We start from the raw sequence: 22,832 nt of genomic DNA, 5'->3' as shown, positions 1-22,832 counted from the left end.
TCTCAATTGTCCAAGGAGTGAAGGGATACATTTCACAATCATAAATTCACTGGTGGAACGGGTTAAAAGCTGGAGAAGATGCCAGAAATCTGCAGCAAATGGTTTTTCTGAATAAAAGACTCCTCACTAACAACTATCACAAACCAAAAACAACCAAACAAAACAACATTGGTAGATCATCAGGTAACCATACAGTATTAATAATGCTCAAACATTTGCATGTGTCGGTTTATGAACTATAGAACTACATGTGACATATTTTATGTAAAATACTTTACTCAAGGCAGTAAATAAACAATAACATGCATTTTGATCTCTCTTATTTTGTTGAAACTCTTCATACTTGAACAGATCTTGCAAGGGTACACAAACTTTTAAGCACAACTGTAGAACATTTAATAGCATTTTCCCATTTGTTATTAAATACAAACAAACAATTGCATAACACTTTATTTTGAGGTGTCCTTGTTACATATTATATGTATCTACTGTACAATTTACAATTAATTTAGCATAATTATATGCAACTAAACTTAATCCACATTCTAACCTTGTGTGTGTACCTACCATAAGAGGACATGAATTAATGCCACTTTTTTCATGTATTTTTTACATAATTTAAATTGATTGTTAAAAAGTTTACACTACAATATATTGACAAAGCAAGAAAGAATGAGAATAAATAAAGGTGTGCGTTTGTGTGTTTTAAAGTGTGTATGTACTTGCATGGTGGGAGATGGACAGAGAAATCTTTTGACTTAGTCTTGCTGGCTGTTTTTCCGCACACTAAAACAATTCAGATAGCTATTGTTTAAAATGAGTACAAATATTGTTTAAAATTCTTTAAGACAGCTAAACTTAATTGAGAAATTTGCCAAAAGGCCTAAAACTAATGAGACAAATATTGCTCCCCCACACAGGGTACAGACCATAGACTCTTCAGCATTGAGCTGGGAACAGCATTGAGCTGGGAAAACTCCAGGCCCAGCCCATGTCTCTTTCATTGGACAATTGATATCCAGCTTCCAGCTGTGCAGCTTTCTTGCATGGAAGCGCTACCTTGCAAGATGTTTTAAACTATTTAAAATGAGCAGACATTTCCATTCTCACAACGAGTTTCTGTGTTCTGTGTTTCACTCTTCCAACCGAGTTTGTTCTTTGAAGGTAATCTGAGAACACATTCAGTGCTGCTGCGAATACTTTGTAAATGCCTGTCCTGCTTATTCAAATTACTTGTTCCAATTAATTAAATTAATTGACTGTAATTGACTGGCACAATGGATGATTTTGTCATTAACCATGAAAATGGTTTAATATAGGCTTCTCTGAAACTGTGAATATTTCACTTTTATTTTATTAAGGCTTAATTATTATTTAACAAATCAGTTTGTGTTTTGGCGTTGAAGTATACTGGTTTTAAAGAACTTCAACTTAAATGTTATTCATTCTTCTATTTTATAGTAGATAATTGACCACCAAAATGTGCATTAAAATTAAGATACTGTACAAGGTATAGCAAACAAAATTTGTTTCAAAAAATATATTTTCTAAGAAAAATATACAAATTATATTTTTGTTTATATTTTGTTAGTTGTGCGTCTTGTTTACACACTGCTTAATACACACAGGATGTACAGCAATACGCAAATATCTTTACATATAAAAGAGATTTAAAGGATTAAAATATTACAAAAATATTTTCTAGCCTACATAAATATAAAAACCATACTTTCATGCCTTCTTCAACTAGTTTTTTTTCAGTTTATTCATAACACTTTGCTTTTGTATAGCAACAATTTTGTATAATTATTATAATCATAATCATTATTAGTAGTAGTATATGTTATATGCATATTTATTTTTGACTTATTAAAAACTAGCTTAGATTTGTGTACCTATCAGGTTTTAAACCAAAAGGGGCATAACATGTGTATTTGGATATAACCAAAGTTTTTTTTTACCACACTTCGTTATTATTGTTCATTTATTCGATTGCTGAAAATTTGTTTGCTGGAAATTTGAACTGAATTTAGAAATAGCTTTGAAACAAATCTTTGCGCTTAACAAACTAAATTATGTATAGGCTAATGGATAATGGATTTACGTACAACACGTTTCCCTATCCACGAGAGTGAAAGAAAAATTAAAAAATTTGGAGGCCTTATCTCTCATTCTCTCCTCGAGACACTAGCTGCCGTGAGAGCGCATGGGCTGCACGGTTGAGCTCGCCCAAAATGTGGATGGCGCGCAGACGGCGAGGGAGCTGAGACATGCGGCAAGAGCATATATACCCCCCATACCGTTGATATAAGCCATCGTCGCCATGCTGTCTGTCCTGACCAGCATGTGTTTCTGCTCCAGCACCGGTAAAAAGTGGTGGAGGTCGAGATACATTCCCAACAGCTCCAGGCAGTTGATATGCCAATGCAGGCAGGGTCCGGACCAAAAACCCGCGGATGTATGCTCGTTGTACACGGCCCCCCAGCCCATGCTGGAGGCATCTGTTGTTACGACAACATGCCTGGATACTAGCCCTAGGGGCACTCCGGCCCATAGAAAAGCCAGATCCATCTAGGGGCTGAGGGTGCTGAGACACAGCGGAGTGATGCGATCGAGTGCCCGTCTGGAAGCTCGATCGCAAAGCCAACACATAAGTGGTCTCATATGAAGCAAACCGAGTGGCGTGATCGTGGCTGCAGATGCCATATGCCCCAGGAGCCTCTGAAAACATTTCAGTGGGACCCCTATTTTCCTGTGGAGCTCGTTTACCGAGGAAAGCATCAGCCTGGCGCCCTCCTCGGAGAGGCACGCAACCATAGCGACCGAATCCAGCTCCAGCCTGAGATAAGAGATCCTCTGCAAAGGCAAAGTTTGCTCTTCTCTCGGTTGACCTGAAATCCTAACTGGTCGAGGTGCCAAAGCACTTTGTCTGTGCGCATAATCAGCTGATCGCGGAACGAGGCTAGAATGAGCCAGTCGTCGAGTTAGTTGAGTATGCGAATGCCCACAGACGCAGAGGCGCTAGGGCACCCTCCGCGAGCTCGGTGAAAACCTGCGGAGACAGAGAGAGCCCGAAGGGTTGGACTTTGTATTGCCAAGCTCGTCCTTCGAAAGCAAACCTGAGAAAAGGGAGGTGGCGTGGAAAAATGGACACGTGAAAATATGCAGGTCTATGGCTGCAAACCAATCCTGTGGATGAACACTCTGAATCAAGCATTTCTGTGTGAGCATTCTGAAGGGCATTTTGTATAAATGACAGTTCAGTCTGCGCAGATTTAGAATTGGCCTTAACCCCCCGCTCTTTTTGGGCACAATGAAATACGGGCTGTACAACCCAGACCTTATCTCAGTGGGAAGGGCCTGCTCGATTGCATCCTTATCTCAGCTGGAGGGACCTGCTCGATTGCATCCTTCGCCAGGAGGACAGCAATCTCCTGTTGCAAGACAGGGGCACTCTCGGGGATAACCCTCGTGAAAAGGACACCCGTGAACTTGGGAGGGTGAATAGCGAACTGAATTGCTTAGCTGAGTCTGACCGTCCGCATGAACCACCGCGATGCGCTGAGCGGTGGTAACCAAGCCAGCAGAGTGCGCGCTAATGGCACCATCGGAGCGATCACTATTGTGCCAGCGGAGGAGCAGCTCGGGATGGGAGTGCTCGGGATGGGCAGGGGGTCCGGATCTTCCTCCGAGCATTTCAACCCGCCCTCTGATGCAGCAATGGACGTCACGCCCCCGGTGTCATCTAATGAAATTACTGCCAGCCCGGAGGATGGACGAGCGCTCACACTCGAAGCACAAACAGAGTGCAATGGCAAGGAGCGTGGGGTCCGCTGGCCCAAAGGCGACGGGTTAGCCCCCACTGTAGCCCTCAGGCCTGCCCGAGTGCTAACCGCTTGGCGGGGAGATGCAGGGGTGACTTGCCCTAATAAAAGAGCTTGCCGCGACCTCAGTTCTGCAATAGTCAAGCCATCGCAATGTGGGCAAGAACTGTCCGCGAGCACCGCATCAACATGTTGGACCCCCAAGCATGTGACTCAATACTCGTGCCTGTCATCCGGGGCGAGGAACCCACCGCATCCAGAAACGCACGGTCGAAACGACATTTTTAAAAAGACACACTGCACGACCGTGTGCTCTCTTAGGGAATTCTGCTTTTTGTAGAAACTGCTCTTTTAGATCACCAGCGAAACGCCAAGGGGACGGGAAACCCAGCTCAATCACCGCTAAAGCGTCTTCTCCTGCACTGGTGAAGGAAATGTTTTTTTCAACATTGGAAGTCAGATCAGCAGAAGGGTTCTTCAGTCTCAGATCACATTTGAAGCAACAATTCTGACGAGCCTACTCACACAGCCGACTGATATAGCCCTAATTGGCTCATCAGTTTCAGCTGTGGAGCTAAGCTCCACCAATTCAATTGGCATTTTATTGGCCTGTTTTATATCTTCAGAAGTGATTGGTCGTCTAAAGCACTCCCAAAGTCTGTTTATACAGACACACATAGGAGTTCCCTTATAAAGGGGAAATATATTTATGTATTAAATTTAAGATTCATTAAGGCTCAAATCTGAAATCTTTTAATGAAAAAAATTAAATATTATTATTATTATTTTTTTTTAATAAAAATAAAATTGAGATAGCATCTAATTTTGTGCACAAACATTACAAACACATATGTTTATAGACTGACATGTTTGTGCACAAAATTAGGTGCTATCTTAATTTTATTGTTTTACAGACATGCATGACCATAATATGGTGCTGCAAAAGACACCAGTGTAATTTTTAGACGCCTTGTACAGATAAAAAATGTTCAACTTTCACCTACAGCAGCGCATATTTTTCATGCTGTCACATTCAGAACAGTGGAGCAATCAGAAGAACTCGTAGGCTGGACTAATGTTGCGAGCTTCGTTTATGGTATTTGGCATGACAATGGCAACATGGCAGAGAACGTTCGAGGTTACAGAAGTAACCCTTCGTTCCCCGAGGAGGATATGTGCCCAAGGTTCCTACCACTTCGTTTTAATACTAGGTAGTGAGCCTGCAAGCGCTGCCCTCGGAGGAGGCAGACCCAGCCCTTCTTTATTGTCCAGTTCGCGTTTTGCGTATTATCCGGACCGCACTCAGAGTTTAGATCATCTGAGCAGCTCTTCGTCTGTAATGGCGGTCGGTAGGGTGTTGAAACATGCTTGCTGCGCCATTCTCCCTAACACGGAGGTACGTGTGCCTTTTTATCTGTCAGTAAAGTTCCCCGTCAGGTGAGCCCTGCAGATTCCTCCGTGGCCCCCATCACTGACTCAGCGGAGGAGTCACTTGCTGGCCCACTACGTTGTAGGTCTGCCCGCTGGTCAGCCCGCGTTTTGGGTATAGGTGCCTGCTTTCCGTGATTCCCACTAGGCGATCCCATATGCTTATTCAGCCACGGTTAAGTCCCCCCCCTGGGCGGACCCGTGTCTTCCCTCTCCGCTAACCACTCTTTGCTATGCGTACTCCCCCTTTTTAGGGCTAGTCCATATGTAAATTCTGCCATCTATCCCCCCTTGGGTAACGGATAGCCTCCGCAGCGTCCTCCCTATCGGGATTGCACGCTTCCCAACGTACTGTCGTATTTTCTAGAATTATCTAGATGCTCACGACTTCCCAAAAAATATATCTAAATCCGTAAAACTTCTGTTGAAGTAGGATAAATTAGGGCCAGGGACATGTTGGAGGACCGCGCCTCCCATGATGTGGGTGCGTCACGCTTGCTTGACAATCCCCTCATCGGGGGCGTTGGTAAGGTGCAGTCATTATGGCGCTTTCCATAGTTCTCCCATTTCGTGGATTTTCACAAAGATCAAATCCACTTAAATGCACTGAAGTTCCCCAACCGAAGGGGAATGTTCGAGGTTACAGAAGTAACCCTTCGTTCCCCGAGGAGGGGAATGGAAGTGCTATAATCCGTCGCCATAATGACTGTCCCTTAGCTGTTTGAAAGACTCTCCCAAAATGTTAAGCCCCAAAAGAAAAGTAACAATATGCTTTCAGATTCTTGCACTGATTGAATCCTTTATTCAGTCCACCCCCACTTTGCAGCTGTGGGAGTATTTTCTCATGGCTTTATGAACAAATGATCCTAAGAAACAATTTGATTTGAAAACATCCTGTGTGTTAAATGCTTTAAAACACTAATAAGAATATATTTTTTTAAATATATTCTTAAAGCAAAATTTGAATTTTTGGTTTTTAGAATGTTCCTCTAACCTATTTACTCTTTACTCTGTATATCACTAAACATCAGATAAGATGTTTGATTACATAATCAAAATTTAAGCAAACAATTTATAAAGTAACAAGTAAAAATACGAATAAAATACAATCACTTACATTTCAAACATTTTTAAGATACACTTTTACTGATGGTTTATGCTTTCAATATACAATAATTAAAAAAATCCAATCAAATCAAGTTTCTGTGATTTGTTAATTCTGTTTAACCTTTTTTTAATTGACAAAAGGGCTAGCACAGTGATGTACTGAGTAGCACAATCACCTCACAGCAAGAAGGTCGCTAGTTCGAGCCCCGCTGGGTCAGTTGGCATTTTTGTGTGGAGTTTACATGTTCTCCCTGTGTTCATGTGGGTTTTCTCTGGGTGCTCTGGTTTCCCCCACAACTCCAAAAACATGTGGTATAGATAAATTTGGTAAGCTAAATTGTCCGTAGTGTATGTGTGTGAATGAGTGTGTATGGATGTTTCCCAGTGATAGGTTGCAGCTGGTTTGCGGTTCATTCCACTTTGTCTCTGTGCATAATCAATTGCTCCGAGAGAGGGCAAAAATCAGCCAGTCGTCAAGAAAATTGAGTATGCAGATGCCCGTGAGCCGAAGGGGCGCTAAGGCACCCTCCGCTGGCTTGGTGAGGACCCGCGGAGACAGAGAGAGCTCGAAGGGGAGGGCTTTGTATTGCCAAGCTCGACCTTCAAACGCAAACCGCAGAAACTGACGGTGGCGAGGAAGAGTGGAGACATGGAAATACGCGTCCATCAGGTCTAATGCTGCAGACCAACCCAGAGGACGAACGCACCGGAGGATGCGCTTCTGCGTGAGCATTCTGAACGGCAGCTTGTGCAGACAGCGGTTCAAAACGCGCAGATCTAGGATTGGCCGTGACCCACCGCTCTTTTTTGGGCACGATGAAGTGTGGGCTGTAAAACCCGCTCTCCATCTCGGCTGGAGGGAGTGGCTCGATTGCATCCTTCGCCAAGAGGACATCAATCTCCTCTCGCAAGACAGGGGCGGACAGGGGCTGACCCAGGTGAATACACACCCGTGACTTGGGGGGCCGTTTCGTGAACTGAATCGCATAGCCGAGTCTGATTGTGCGTATGAGCCACCGTAAAGGGCTGGCCCACGCTAATCAGGCAGGCAGAGCTCTCGCTAATAGACTCATCGCTACAATCGCTGACGTACCAGCAGTGGGGCAGCACGGAGGGGGTGTGCTGATCCGGGAAGCGCGCGGGTCCCACGGAAAAGCTGGAGGTGAGATATTTGCTCTCACTCCACACCCGAGCTCCGGAGGCTAGAAAGCATAGCGTCCCAGACTGGCAGATATCGGGCTGTCACATCCGGGGAAGTGGAAAAGTGCTCTTTTATAATGTTTTCATGGCAGTAAAAAAGTGCCGTTGGAAATGGGGCCCCGCCCTCCAGCGGGGGAAAGAGCAAGTTCCCTCTTCTCCAGATGGCCTGTCCCAGGGACGCTTCGCAGTCCGTTGCCGGACTTAGCGGCGTTCTGGGCAGGGGGGCTGCCTGCTTCCGAGGTGCCCGACGTGCTCGCTTCGCCAGAGGCGTGTGCGGGGGCGGAGCAGCTCTCGTAGGCGGGCGCCTTCGGCGAGGAGCAGGTATGAATGGCACGGCAGGCGGAGCGGGCTACGGACCGCCGATAAGACATCATCCTGGCTGAATTCACAGACGGTGTCGCCGAACATGGCTTGGGATATGGGGAAGTCAAGAAAGCGGACTTTGTCGACTTCGCGCATATCAGCCAGGGGTGGCGCTCCTGGATCACTAATGTGGACATCGTCCTCCCCAACGCACACGCAGTGGACTCAGTAGTCCGAAGAGCTAAGTCGGCAGCGGTGCGAAGCTCGTAAGCCTGGGTTGGAAACACCCTAGGGCAGCTCGGCCAGCGCCAGCGCTTGGTAGCGCTGGTAGGTGGCTATCGCATGCAAAGCGGAAGCAGCCTGGCCCGCAGCTATGTAAGCTCTAGCTCCGAGGGAGGCAGATAACTTACAGGCTTTGGATGGGAGACGAGGCGGACCCCGCCAAGAAGAGGCGCCCCGTGGATTGACCGCCATCGTGCACTCAACCTGAGGAATCGCCACATACCCCCTGGCTGTTCCACCGTCAAGAGTGGTGAGGGTGGAGGGACACGCAGCACGAGCAGAAAAAAGTGCTTTTTAAGACCGCGTGAGCCTACTGTGCACCTCCGGGAAGAAGGGAACGCCCCTCTAGTCGGTCCGGCCGCAGAGCTGGGGGATAAACCATCTCCAACCCACGGCCGAAGCAGCCCGGGAAAGCACGCCTAACATGTCCATTTCAGGATTCGTAGTGACAGCGCTCACCAGCCCGAAGGGGGTGAGCGGGTCTGGATCATCATTGGACAATGAAAGCCCACCCTCCGATGCCGCGGTGGACGTATGGTTTCCGGTGTCATCGGGCGTAAGGGCTACCATCTGTTAGACGGATCGCTTCCCCCGCCCAAAGCTTGGATGGAGCGCTTAGAGGAGCGGGAGGTCTGCGGGCCCATGGGCGATGGATTATCTCTCGCTGAAACCCTCAGATCTGCCCGAGTGCCCGCTGCAGAGCAGGGGACAACAGGGGTAGTTCGCCCTTTTGCAAAGGCTAGCCGCGATCTTTACTGCGCAACAGTCATGGCATCGCAATGACGACATGAACTTCCCGCGAGCAGCGCATTAACATGCTGGACCCCCCAGGCATGTAACGCAGTGCCCGTGCCCATCATCTGAGGACAGGAAACCACCGCATCAAGAAACGCACAGTCGGAGCGCTATCCTGAAAAGGACGTGCTGCACGACTGTGTTGCTCTTTCTGTGAAGTTTGCAACTTTATACGCACCGCTCTGGAGGACCGGACCCAAAGAACGCCAGTCAAGGGAGAAACCCAGCTCGACCGTCTGCCGCTGCGTGTACACACTTTATGCGAGAATGCTCTCGTTTGCTCAGAATCGCTGGTCACAGCAGGAGGAACCCTCATCGACTCGATCAGAAAGTCTCTGAAGCGAAAAGGATGGCGTTTGCTCGCTCCAGGTGTGCTTATATGCTGGGATAATTGGCAATGAAGCACACCTGTGCAAGCTTACGCTGCCAATTCATTGCATTCATTGGCCCGTTCAATACTCTTTCAGACAAGCGGCTTCTGAACCGAATCCTCCCATTTCGTGGATTTTCACAAAGATCAAATCCACTTAATAGCACTGAAGTTCCCCAACCGAAGGGGAACTCTTGGAACAACTAGACTATCTAGATGTTTTCTCTTTTTCTGAGCACTATCATCAAAATCCTAGCAAGTTGCTGCAATATGATTGGCGGAAGAAAATAATTAAACCAAAGTGAAAAACAAGTGAACTTACAGTAATCAAATGTTTGGTGAGTGAATAAAATTTAATAATTGTATATTACATTTACATATTTTAAATCCACTCCTATAATCATTTATAAGTTGGCATCCTTATATTATCAGGCATTTACTTCAGTTTACACTCTATAACCAAAGACCCTATACTGTATATGATTTTACAATGTTCCCTGTCTCTCGGCCTCTTGTGCTGTGACAAATGCAGGCTTTCTTAACCTGCAAGAAACTCTGGTTATTAAAAAAATATGTGAATATGTGAACCTTTTATCTTATTTTAATCCATCTGGGCCCTTTTTGAAGTTTGCAGATATCCTGGTCCTCTATTCAAGAAACATTTACTTAAAGTACACTTTTTATAGCAGAGATTGTAAGATTTCACTTCACAACATTTTTTTGTAAAGAATCAAGACATTTAGCAAATAATGCAAAAGAATATATGAAACATTAAGGGACTAGTGAAACTGAAATCAGAAAAAAATACAAAAGAACGCACAGTTGTGAGAGAAAACAAGAGCATGTAAAAGTTTAAGCAGACTGCAGTGATCGGAAGTCTCTAAGAGAGATTGGAGACCTGTGGAGGTGTAAAGGGTTATTAAATGGAAGTTAAACACATTTTTTTACCATTCCCAAAATGTTAAGCCCCAAAAGAAAAGTAACAATAGGCTTTCAGATTCTTGCACTGATTGAATCCTTTATTCAGTCCACCCCCACTTTGCAGCTGTGGGAGTATTTTCTCATGGCTTTATGAACAAATGATCCTAAGAAACAATTTCATTTGAAAACATCCTGTGTATTAAATGCTTTAAAACACTAATAAGGATATATTTTTTTTTAAAGTTTGTTTTTGCCTTGCTAGAAAGGGATTCTTAAAGCAAAATTTGAATTTTTGGTTTTTAGAATGTTCCTCTAACCTATTTACTCTTTACTCTGTATATCACTAAACATCAGATAAGATGTTTGATTACATAATCAAAATTTAAGCAAACAATTTATAAAGTAACAAGTAAGAATACGATTAAAATACAATCACTTACATTACAAACATTTTTAAGATACACTTTTACTGATGGTTTATGCTTTCAATATACAATAATTAAAAAAATCCAATCAACTCAAGTTTCTGTGATTTGTTAATTCTGTTTAACCTTTTTTTAATTGACAAAAGGGCTAGCACAGTGATGTACTGAGTAGCACAATCACCTCACAGCAAGAAGGTCGCTAGTTCGAGCCCCGCTGGGTCAGTTGGCATTTTTGTGTGGAGTTTACATGTTCTCCCTGTGTTCATGTGGGTTTTCTCTGGGTGCTCTGGTTTCCCCCACAACTCCAAAAACATGTGGTATAGATAAATTTGGTAAGCTAAATTGTCCGTAGTGTATGTGTGTGAATGAGTGTGTATGGATGTTTCCCAGTGATAGGTTGCAGCTGGTTTGCGGTTCATTCCACTGTGGCAAGCCTAGATTAATAAATGGACAAAGTCGAAAATAAAATAAATGAATGAATAATTCATAAAAGTACAAAGTACGGTTTTCTTTACAATTGTACTATCTTTAGGTTTATCAAACACTAAGTAATTTATTGATCGTTACTGTTCAGTTTTCTTTGTTCTTTTCTTTTCTTTGCATGCAAATATGCAGGATGCATGAATCTGCCATGTAGAAAACCATGTTGATAAAACTTATTGTTTTATTATTTTTTCTAAACAAGAACTCCTGTTAAAGATAGTTGAAGATTGCTTTAATATTTCAGCTTTTATGTAACTTATAGGATTTATTTGCTATCTTAGATTAATTAATTGTGACAGGTCTTTAATGTGGTGCCCAAAAGTTTCCTAAGTGAAGTTTATTAATAAACTAATTGTTTTATTTATTGTAAACTAATTTCGAGAGGATCACGTGCTTATGATTGCTTGTGGCTGGTCCCTTATTATTCAATTCATGATTTACTAATCAGACAATTCCTAAGCCACTATAAATACCCTCAGTTCCATATAACAGCCATCTTTGTTTTGAAGAATCCCCGCTTCCACCCCTCTTCTTCCTCTTTTCCTAGATGGGTGGCATGGTGGCCCAATGGTCAGCACTGTTGCATCACAGCAAGAACGTCACTGGTTCTAGTTACCAAGCCTGCCGATGTTTCCGTGCGGAGTTTACACGTTATCCCTGTGCTCACGTGGGTTTCCCCTAGGTTACCCGGTTTCTTCCCACCGTCCAAAAAACATGAAACAATGGGCTCTATTTTGACGATCCATGCGCAGAGCGCAAAACGCAGGGCGCAAACGCTTTCAGGGCGTGTCAGGATTTTGCTAATTTAAGGACGGGAAATCTGCCTTGCGCCGTGGCACATAGTCTAAAAGGGTTACGTTTATTTTCTTAATGAGTTATAGGTGTGTTTTGAGAATAAACCAATTAGAGTCTCATCTCCCATTCCCTTTAAGAGTCAGCTGCGTCGCGCCAAGAGTGCATTCGCTGTTTACAGGACACAAAGTAAGTCTAAGTGGAAAAAAATGAGCATTTCACTAGCAAACAGTTAACAGTTTTTTTAACAGAAAACTGTTAAACAGAGCATCTACTGCGTGAGAATGAAAGATAATGGAACTACTTTCACATTCGCTCTTGGATAGGAAAACCTTTACGCACAGACATCAATTAGTCTATAAATAAATACTTTTGTTTGTTAAGTGCAAATATTCGTTTCAAAACTATTTCAAAATTCAGTTCTAATTTCCAGCAAACGAATAAATGAATAATAATAACAAAATGTCTTCAAAAACCTGAGTTATATCCTAAAAACACATGATGTGCCCCTTATGGTCTAAAACCTGACAGGTGGGCAAATCTAAGCTTGTTTTTAATAAAACAAATATAAATATGGATATAATAAATAATACTGCTAGTAATAATAACATTATACAAAAGCAAATTGTTATGAATGAACTGAAAAACCCTCCCGAGATGAAGAAGACATAAAAGCAGTGATTTTTCATATTTATGTAGGCTAGAAAATAATGTTTTGTAATATTTTAATCCTTTATATTTATGTCCTATATCTATTCTTATTATATCCTATATATATCCTTAATATTTACATTTTTTCACATGTAAAGATATTTGCCTATTGCTCTCTTGTGCGTATTAAGCAGTGCGTAAGCGAGGCGCAACTCTGCGCCGGAGTTTAGACCGGGTTAGTTTAGGTCTGATGAAAAATCTATTATAGTTTCTCAAAATAGCAACGCACCAGCGGTCCGCCTCAGAACGCCTTCCTTTTTAGACCAGAACGCCTATGGGCGCACAAATGAGCGCTGATGCATTTGCTATTTTAACAGCATAGCGCAACGCCTCAAAACGACTCTTGCGCCAAGCTGAAACTTCCAAAAGACTACTGCGCCACGCCTTGCGCCACGCCTTGCGCCACACTGCGCCGGGTGTATGATAAGGCCCATATAGTTAATTGACTAATCCAAATCGGCACCATAAACATGCTCCTAATAAGTAGTTATCTCTAAAAACACTCCTTACCGGTGATATTTCAGTTCAAGTAGTACCTGCATCCACATCCATGTCTGGTTTTCTCTTGATGATCCCATGAAAACAAGATTTACACCAACAATGTCTCCAGTTGTGTTTTTTGTTTTTTTTCCTTTTCAATAAATTCCGGTTTAAAATGAATTTGCTTTATATTATGTACTTTATGTCCTGATACAGATGTTAAAACTGCATTCGACACTATTATTATTTGTGCCGAAGTGTCTTTGTATAATTCTCAGTCTCAAAGATAGCAGACAGGTTGTCCAAGTAAACTAACAATGCATGCATTTACTTCTTAAAGATTTTTGGCTTTAATTTGCTAAGATCAAAAGAATTCATGATTTCATTCAGTTTCAATTTTAGACATTGCATATAAACGACTGTTGTTTAAGGCATACTTTTGCTTTCAAAATGTGTCTGACTTAACTTAATTCATGTACAGTACAAACATGGTTTTGTATGACAAAAGATCAAACTGAACCACCAGTTTATTTTGCAAATGAACATTGAATTATTGATTTATTCAGAATAAATCAGACAGCAGAAAAAAAAAATCTTTATCCACTTTATTTTTCATGTAAGAGTGGATTCAACCATGTGTGTTGTTGACAAACATTAACTGTTGAGACTTCTGATGTCATTAACTTACACTGATTTTTAGTTAATTCACACTAAAGTAAATGGTGAATAAAATGTTCTTTATGCCAAACAAGTAATTAAAAAAACAGTTCAATATAATGAATTTTAATTTAAACTCTAAATTTAGAAAAAAAACCTAACAATACTGGTACCCAGTAATACCCGTAATAACATGTTTTTTGCATTTGGTCTCCTAATAATCCATCTAGCATGTTGTATAAAATGTACAGTTTTTTTTTTTTTTTTTTGCTTTTACTGAAACACAATACATTTTTCATCTAAAAAAGTCATCTAAAGTAACTCTTTGCTGCATAGTCAGAATTATTGTTTAAATATCTATGTGTGGGTGTAACAGCTGCTTGTGTGAGATTTTGTTTTGATGGTTTCCTTTAGACTTTCTGTTACTTTCTAACTATGTTTGGCAATATTAGCAGACTGTCAGCTTATACTGGGTTAATAAAGGTATATTTTGATGTTCCTTCAACAGACAATTTCTACAGTCCCTTTACAAGTACTTTTCATCTTATTCTACTAAGATGATTATCCTAATCTTTACCTAATTGTCCTCTAACCCATCAGCTGTCATTTGGTAATGTTATGCATAATAACAATACATACAGTTGTAATCAAAATTATGCTGGGAATTTTTATTTTTTAAATATTTCTTAAAATATGTTTAACAGAGCAAGGAATTTTTCACTGAACTTCCGAAAATATTTTTTTCTTTTGGAGAAAATTGTATTAGTTTATTTAGGCTAGAATAAAAGACAACAAATTAAAAATTAAAATTTTATAAAAAACATTTAAAGTCAATATTATTAGCCCCCTTAAGCATTATATTTTTGATTGTCTACAGAACAAACCATTATTATACAATGACTTGCCCAATTACACTAACTTGCCTAATTAACCTAATTAACCTAGCTTTTAAATATCACTTTTAGCTGAATTGTAGTTTCTCGAAAATATCTAGTAAAATAGTATTTACTGTCATCATGGCAAATATTAAATAAATTAATTATTAGAAATGAGTTATTAAAACTGTTATGTTTAGAAATGTGTTGAAAAAACTTTCTTTCTGTTAAACAATTGGGAAACATGTTGCATTAAAATATTTAACATTGCGTATTACTGGGTGTGGCTATAGTCATATTGAAAGTGAAAGCTGAAAAAAACTCACAAAGCTTGTCCTTCATGCCTCGCGTGTCAGTTTTCTCGTCGTTCTGTTCATTTGAAGAGCATTTACACAGTAAGTATCTGTTTAATGACTCGTTTTGAACCGATAGCGTCGTCTTTATATCCGCAAGGTTAAACTCACTGTTTAATAGCATTGGTGTCAACAAGCTGACGAAACTTCGCTAAAAGTAGAGCGAGCAAGCATAACAAATGGTCAACAACTGTTAAAGCTTCTTGATGTTTACACAGTTCTCATGTTTAATCGTCGTGTTTGGCTCTTAATACAATATACTGTAGCTGCTATTCATGGATTTCAACACGGAAATGTTTTATAGAAATATCTGCGCGCATGCGTTAGCACCCATGATCGAAATCAAGCAAATATTCATTCAAGCGCTTATTTTGTTGTATATAATGCCAAAAACTACTTATTGTGCAGACATAGGAGTTTGACCTGTATAAACAGATTTGTTCGTATGTTTATTAATATTCATAAACACATTTATACCTTTAGAGAATACAAATACAAAGAAAATACAAAACATTTACTTTGTGAAGCATACATTTTTTTTTGTCGTAATTCAATTTTGCATATGGACGAAACATTTACATATACTTATGGATGTACTGTTGTACTCATACTATTTGTGTGTTTTTATTTGAAATCATTGTCAGCTGTAAGAATCGTTTAAAATGTACCATTTTAAAATGAATTATTTAAAACAAATGGGTTCATTATTCAACCAGAAAACATTAAAGTTTATTACTGAAATGACTCTTTTTGCTTTACTTTTCAGAGTAAACATGCCTTCAGTGATAAGGCAATTTACTGCGCTTTCTCTCCTAATCCTTGCTGTGAGGCCAGATGGAGGTACGTGCTATAATAAAAACAAAAATTAACTAATTCATTTTGGATCTATACATTAAAAGCAACCAGATTTCCAGGTTTAAATGACGAATTATACTTTTCTTCTATTTTGTAAAACAGTTTTTTTTTTTATAGATGCTTTAGATTATCATTACATATTGTTGAATATGAATGTGTTTGTATATGCATTGCACATGTGTGTATGTGTATATGTGTGTTCGTATGGGTGTATACATGTATGTACATGCCATGTTTAAACATATTTATCTGTACAACCTTGTTTATTTGTTTTATTTATTTTTAATATTTTTTTATATATGCAAGTGTATGTCTGTGCATGTTTATATGTCCCCAGTCTATCTATGCCGAATTATTGTTGAGAGTTGACCTTGTTTGTTAAATTATTTGAGTGTTTTTGAGAAATTGAAATGAGATGTGTGACGGTAGTACTCAAAAGAGACTCTAGATGCACCTTATCACTGTTGCCCTGATGAAGGCAGTTTCTAGCCGAAACGCGTAGGTTTTTTAAGATTTAGGTACGTGAATAAAAGCTTTTTAAATTTTCCACTTTTTTCGAGTGCCTTGGATTGATTGCTGTTGTTGTTTTGATGAATCTCATACCCAAAGAGCACCAACCAAATATTTGAGTTATCCCTGAGAACTTTTTGTTTGTTTTTTTGGAGAACAAATGAACTGTTTGTTGTTTTTCATACTAAAAGAACTTTTAAAATTTATCTTTAAAGAGTGGAACAAAATTATAATTACTATATTGTCATATTAATGACAGTAGAGGTTTAGATCAATTGTTCTGCTAAAAGCAGTTTAAATGTAAACAAACCAATTATCCATGAAAAATTAAGTGCATTGCTACAATTTATTTTGGTTATAAACACCATGTCACATATTTTATCAATGGAACTTTCTTTCTATTAAACCATGTACATCCCTTTTATGTGCAGGCTGAATAATATGTAAAAGGCGTCATACATAAATGTATAGGGCGTCATGTCGGATTTAAATCAAATTTGGCTTATCAACACATACATAAAACACGTGCATATACACCTATAAATTACTCGCATGTATTCATTCAGTCATTAATTTTCTTTTCGGCTTAGTCTCTTTTATATTCTGGGGGTCGCTACAGCGGAATGAACTGCCAACTTATCCAGCATATTTTTTTTACTCAGCGGATGCCCTTTCAGCTGCAACCCATCACTGGGAAACAAAAATACACAGTCAAACACTACGGACAATTTATCCTACCCACCTATACCTCATGTCTTGGGACTGTGGGGGAAACCAGAGCACCTGGAGGAAACCCACCTAAACGTGAGGAGAACATGCAAACTCTACATAGAAACACCAACTGACAAAGCCGAGGTTCGAACCAGCAACCTTCTTGCTGTGAGGCGACAGCACTACCTACTGCGCCACCGCGTTGCCTACTCACATATACACCGCAACTTGCATATAAACATAGAAACTTGATCTTTGCATATGTACACCCACAATAACACACGCACAAACATATAAACTTGATGCATGCAAACATACCTGTACAAAAAAAAAATATATATATATATACATATATATATATATATATATATATATATATTGTTATTTTTTTTTAATTAGCATAATCTATTTTCATTATTCAACAGATGTAATTCCTCTTTTAATTGCATTATTTCTGCATCCTAAGCTTAGTAATAACATAAATTCATGCTAAATAATGATCTTGTTCATTTATCCTCAAGGAACTTTTACGTTGAAATTAAAGTACTTCTTTTTCAACTGAAATGACTTTCTTTAACATTGAAAATTCATGCATATGCACATAAGAAGTCACTTGTATATATGTATATACACAGCTAATTGCATATTTGTTAGTGAATTTTATTTTGTATGTTTGCACAAGTGTTATTTGAGTGTCCACGCATCGACTTAACATTCATATTTGAGAGTTTATGGTAGCATATGCATACAGTAGATCGAGTTTATATGTATATGCGAGTGTGTATAGGTGTGTTTGCATGCAAGGGGTTTATATGTATGTGCATGTTATTAGGCATGGGCTGATATAAGATTCTGATGGTATGATAACCTTGAATAAAATTATGACAAACTCACAATATCACGGTAGTGTGATCACTGCTCCAAAATAAATTCTTTTTAGGGTGCTTTTACACATGTAGATCGATTGTTTTGTTCCAAAATAGGGATTAAAATTGTTACAATGTTGCTCTTTGTTCTTGGTGCGGTTCACTTTCACATGGCAAAGTAAACTCTCCTCACATTGGTCAAAGTGTCAGGGTTTATTTAGCAGAGTCCCGCTCAGCTGTCATGCATCCTTATTTTAATTTATGACAATGAGCAATAAGACATTATAAGCGAAAAGGTGCACTTTAATTTTGAATGGTGATACCCACAGATATCATCACCAAATATAAATCAGAGTTAAGTCTGTCTCATACATAACCTTGGCTAGAATTATGCATTATAGGCTTTACATTATAGAGAGGAATAACAGATGGACTAAGACTGCAGTTCGTAAGTTTCCTAACTGATAAACATCACTTGGTAAAATTTTCAGCATGCTTTCACTTTCACATTTGAGTTCTTTGACACACTAAAGTTCGTTTTAATCAAGCCAAGACCACCTCGTTCAGGCGATTTCGGACTAATTGTTTTAACGTGGATCTGAATGCGATTGCTGGATTCACATATGCCAAATGAACCGCACTAACTGTGGAAACGTGCCAGGTACTTAAACAAAAGTCTTGGTGTGAAAGCACCTTTACATTTCAATGTAAAAAAACAACAACTTTTCCCCCCATTGACCACTATATAATTTATTTTAAGAAACATTTAAAATATTTTGGACCTGTAGATTTTGGTGTGGAGGTTTCTTTTCTGCTAGATGTACTGTTGCCCTAAAAAACTAAATAAAATAGTTGTGAAACCTGTGTAAACCTAAAACAGATAAAAAATATGTACATTATACTTCTATAATTCTATATATTCTCTGGCGGTTTTAAAACCTTGACTTTTCCAAACCGTTTATCGTTATCGTCCCATGCTTAATGTTAATGTGAGTGTTTATGTGAGGAGCGAATTTATTTGTGTATGTGTACAGTTATGTTTGCATGCAACAAGTATATATGTGTGTGTGTTAATTTGAGTGTATATGCAAGTTTATAAGTATGTGCTTCTGTATGTGTATGAATGCATCAAGTTTAAATGTATATACGCAAGTTTTATATGTTGTTTTGAACATCTAATTCTATATGTTTATGTGCAAGTAATTTATAGATGTACATATGCATATGTTTTATGTATGTTTTAATAAGCGAAGTTTGATTTAAAATTCTACACGGCACTCCATAGAAATGTGTCCTGCTTTAACGTTTTATAATGACAATTTTTGTTTGTACTTCTGTGTTCAACAGAATTGTTGGATCTGAAATGCCAACCCACAGTTGGAATTGTGGCGCAGACAACAGACATCAGATGTCAATACAAAGACAATGGGGATACCAATATAGTTGGAGTTTTCTTAAAGAAATCAACAGAGGAAAATTCCATTTTTCAAATGTATGGAAATAAGATATATGGGGATAAACGATTTACTCTTGAAAACCCAAGAAACGGTCCATCCTTGAAAATCACCGACACAATGTTTTCTGATGAGGGTAATTATGATTACCGTGTTGTAACAGACCGAGGTGAACAAACGATACGGCTTTCCATTACTGTCACAGGTGAGATTTAATTATTTTTATCTTTTATCTTCTATATCACCTGATTATTCTTACATGACAAAACCTGACTTAAGTTCTTAGCATGTTTAGTAGTTTTACATAGTTTTACATAATTACATACATTCTCATACTTTCTCTGCCATTTATCTTTTTTTAAAAGCCAACTACAGTGCTCCCGTCACCAGCACATGGCCTGAAACTCTAATAAATGGAGGACCCGCTGACCTTTACTGTAATGCTACTGAAGGCTACCCAGCAGGCTACATCCACTGGTTTGACAAAACTGGAACTAACTGGACCATTAACTCAGTCCTGAGAAAAGTTCCAAAAGACACCAATGGCAGGAAATCTGTGGCATTGTCTAGTAAACTGACTTTTAAGTCTATCAACAAGGACCTGGAACCGTTTATATGCATTGTGTTCAACAGCAAACATGTACAAGATGGAAAAAGCACAATAAAATCTCCTATATGTAAGCTTGCTTTTCTTACATTCTCTATGAATTGTTTTACATAGCTAGCAAGTTATGCAACTGATGATCATCTAAAAAGATCTGCTTTTTTCAGTAGACAGTTTAAACAGTAATTATATTATGGTTTCTGAAGATCTCTATTCTCAAAATAAAGATGGAAGAGCATGTTTTGTGACAGACAAAAATAAATGGTATGTTGTTTCTCTAGTTTCTCCTGAGGATCCTGAGAAGAATGTTTTGGAACCTGATACAACAAAGATTATTGCTGGTGGGATGGTCATTGGATCTCTTATTGTTGGTCTTCTGTTTGCTCTGTTGTTTTTCAGAAGAAAAAGAAGTTTTCATGGTAAGGACACCTTTAACATTTTTTAAGATGAGCTATTGTATAATATTATTTTGTGTTATATTTACATTCCAGTTTCCCAGTACTGGGTGATGCCTGGAAGGGCATCCACTGAGTAAAAACATATGTCAGAGTAGTTGGCGGTTCATTTTGCTGTGGCGACCCCTGATAAACCAGAAAAGAAGGGAAGGAAAATTATATGGATAAATTCACATTTCAGTGATGGTTTTCCTCTTTATGTAAAACCTTTTACTATCAAATGAATCACAAAAGAGGAAATGTGATAATGCTTGAATTTTAGCTAAAATGATAAAACAAAAACACTTCAGCTCATCCTTTATACATACAATAGTCAACATTTGAATTGGGTAAAAAAAAAACCTGAAAGACCTCAGAAAGCATAGACTTGCTTCCTTATTATGCTTTGCTAGTGTTGAAATAACTGGAATGTCACATGCTTCTTTTTCTTTTTTTTCTTCTTTTGTTAAGGTAAACAGTAGTGAACTATATTTAGAGATTTACATCACTGTCCATTAGTTCTGTATTTCTATAATATATCAGATTGCTGTGACAGTCAGTATAGATAAACCGTTTCATTTCATGCTGATTTTTCCCCATTTTTGAACACAGATCAGAGACGATCTTCTGCCCAACCTTTTCTAAGTATGAAATGCCATTTCAAGCGGTTTTTATCTTTAACCGTCTTTTTATTAGACTTTCTGTTCTCTATGATTAACAATTACATTTATTTTATTAACTATTAAATTCAGCAATTGGTTCTCTCTAGGGATAATTCTGTTTCACTTTACCATATGTCAGCAAGACTTTCTGTTCTCTATTTTAAACTTATTTAATGCAGGAGTTATTTCTCTCTGGGAATCATTCTGTTTCACTTTCCCACGTTTCAGCAAGATGTTTAATCTCTACAGCTTTCTCTATCGTACATACTTTTTGGCACAGGTTTTAGGATAAATAACTTCTCTGGCCTTGGGATATGCACTGAAAGGGCTTTTGCTTTTGTAACACTAGTGACTGGAAATGAAAGTTATATAGACCCCATTAACACATTTACATTGTCTTATGAATAATTAAAATGTCATTTATTTTAGCAGACTATGCGAAAACAGCAGAAGATGATCCAGAAAATCCATGAAAAGAGCAGCAGGTATGATCACATTTCATACTGTCTTTGCTTCATACATCAAAACAATGTTGCACTTGATTTAATATTAGATAATAGTTAACAGTTTGATATTTTTTTATAGCTGATAAGTTGTACTTTATAATGTATATATTAACTTTATTGTTTTTTTATTATTATCTTATTATTGTTTTTAGGACTGAGCATCCAGGCTTCACTATCATCATGTGAAATTAAAACTAACCCCTTGTTTTCATACTGAGGTCGCTTCAGATGCTTTTTATATTGTGTGGTAATACATAATGTAATGTCATGCCTTTAAGACTAAAATGACAAATTACTAGCAAATGCAGTTTACCCCTACAATAAGAAATAAGGTCTGTAGCTCCACACTGAGAATTTAAGAGATCAGTTAAAAACTAAGGAAATATTTTCTCAATTTGTATTTTTATGTCTGTCAGAAGTCATTTGAAATGAAATACATGTTATTTACTTTTAAAACAGACTTTTAAAATTATTAAAACACAAATTTGATGTTATTACTTTTTTTTTTTTGCAGAGTTTATAATCACATAGTCACACATTTATACCACAGGCAAAGGCTACACACACTTACATACAACTACATGTAATTACTGTAATGCTGCCATTAGATCACTTGTCACAAATTCTTCAACACATCTATTACTGCTGTTTTCCACATTTGTAGATCTTTGTAATTCAAAAGTGAAAAGAATCACTGCATTATTTGTATTTTGGTGATGTTTCCAATTGGGACAATAACTTTGACTGTAACTCTGTGCCAATTACAAATTGTGGCTTTAAGGGTATGAATGTTTGTATAATTTCTTGATTCTGATCTTGAATCTTTTAATTGTTTGTAAAAATTTAAATAAGAACAGGTCATCAGAGATTATTAATACATTATTATTGGGATGTTTTGTTATCACTTTGAATCTGTATGCATTTTCATCTTTAAGTGTTTCAAGTATTTATGTTTTGTGTTTATATGTCATTAAACGAAAAGAAAAACAGTTGCTCCCTCTTTTTTAAATGATCACATCAGTATTAATCCACAAGAAAGTGATAGTGGGTGGTCTCACTAGCTTGGATGGTGGCTTGAAGAACAACTGAAGGCACCCCTATGTGATTTTGTTATTATTCTTTTATTTAGCAAATTTTTACTTAAAAACACTTAAAAATCACATTTGAGGTAATACTATAGGAATTTTATGAATAAATAAAAAAAAACTCATTTGTAGGTTACTT

The 22,832-nt window shown here is 38.6% G+C and overlaps 1 protein-coding gene across 4 annotated transcripts; it reads left to right on the top strand.

Moving 5' to 3' along the window:
* Positions 1–14,977: 14,977 nt before the first annotated feature.
* zgc:174863 lies at positions 14,978–22,597 on the top strand. Of its 4 annotated transcripts, none has more exons than XM_009302344.4 (8): positions 14,978–15,048; positions 15,773–15,846; positions 19,296–19,607; positions 19,768–20,079; positions 20,288–20,425; positions 21,053–21,085; positions 21,535–21,587; positions 21,761–22,597. In XM_009302344.4, exons 2-7 carry the CDS (start codon positions 15,780–15,782, stop codon positions 21,573–21,575), a joined length of 903 nt encoding a protein of 300 aa, XP_009300619.1. In that variant the 5' UTR covers positions 14,978–15,048; positions 15,773–15,779; the 3' UTR covers positions 21,576–21,587; positions 21,761–22,597.
* Positions 22,598–22,832: the final 235 nt, after the last annotated feature.

Source organism: Danio rerio, chromosome 6, assembly GCF_049306965.1.
Source record: "Danio rerio strain Tuebingen ecotype United States chromosome 6, GRCz12tu, whole genome shotgun sequence".
Classification (NCBI taxonomy): Eukaryota; Metazoa; Chordata; class Actinopteri; order Cypriniformes; family Danionidae; genus Danio; species Danio rerio.
The sequence above is the reverse complement of the archived record's forward strand: the minus strand, read 5'-3'. Positions and strand labels throughout refer to the sequence as shown.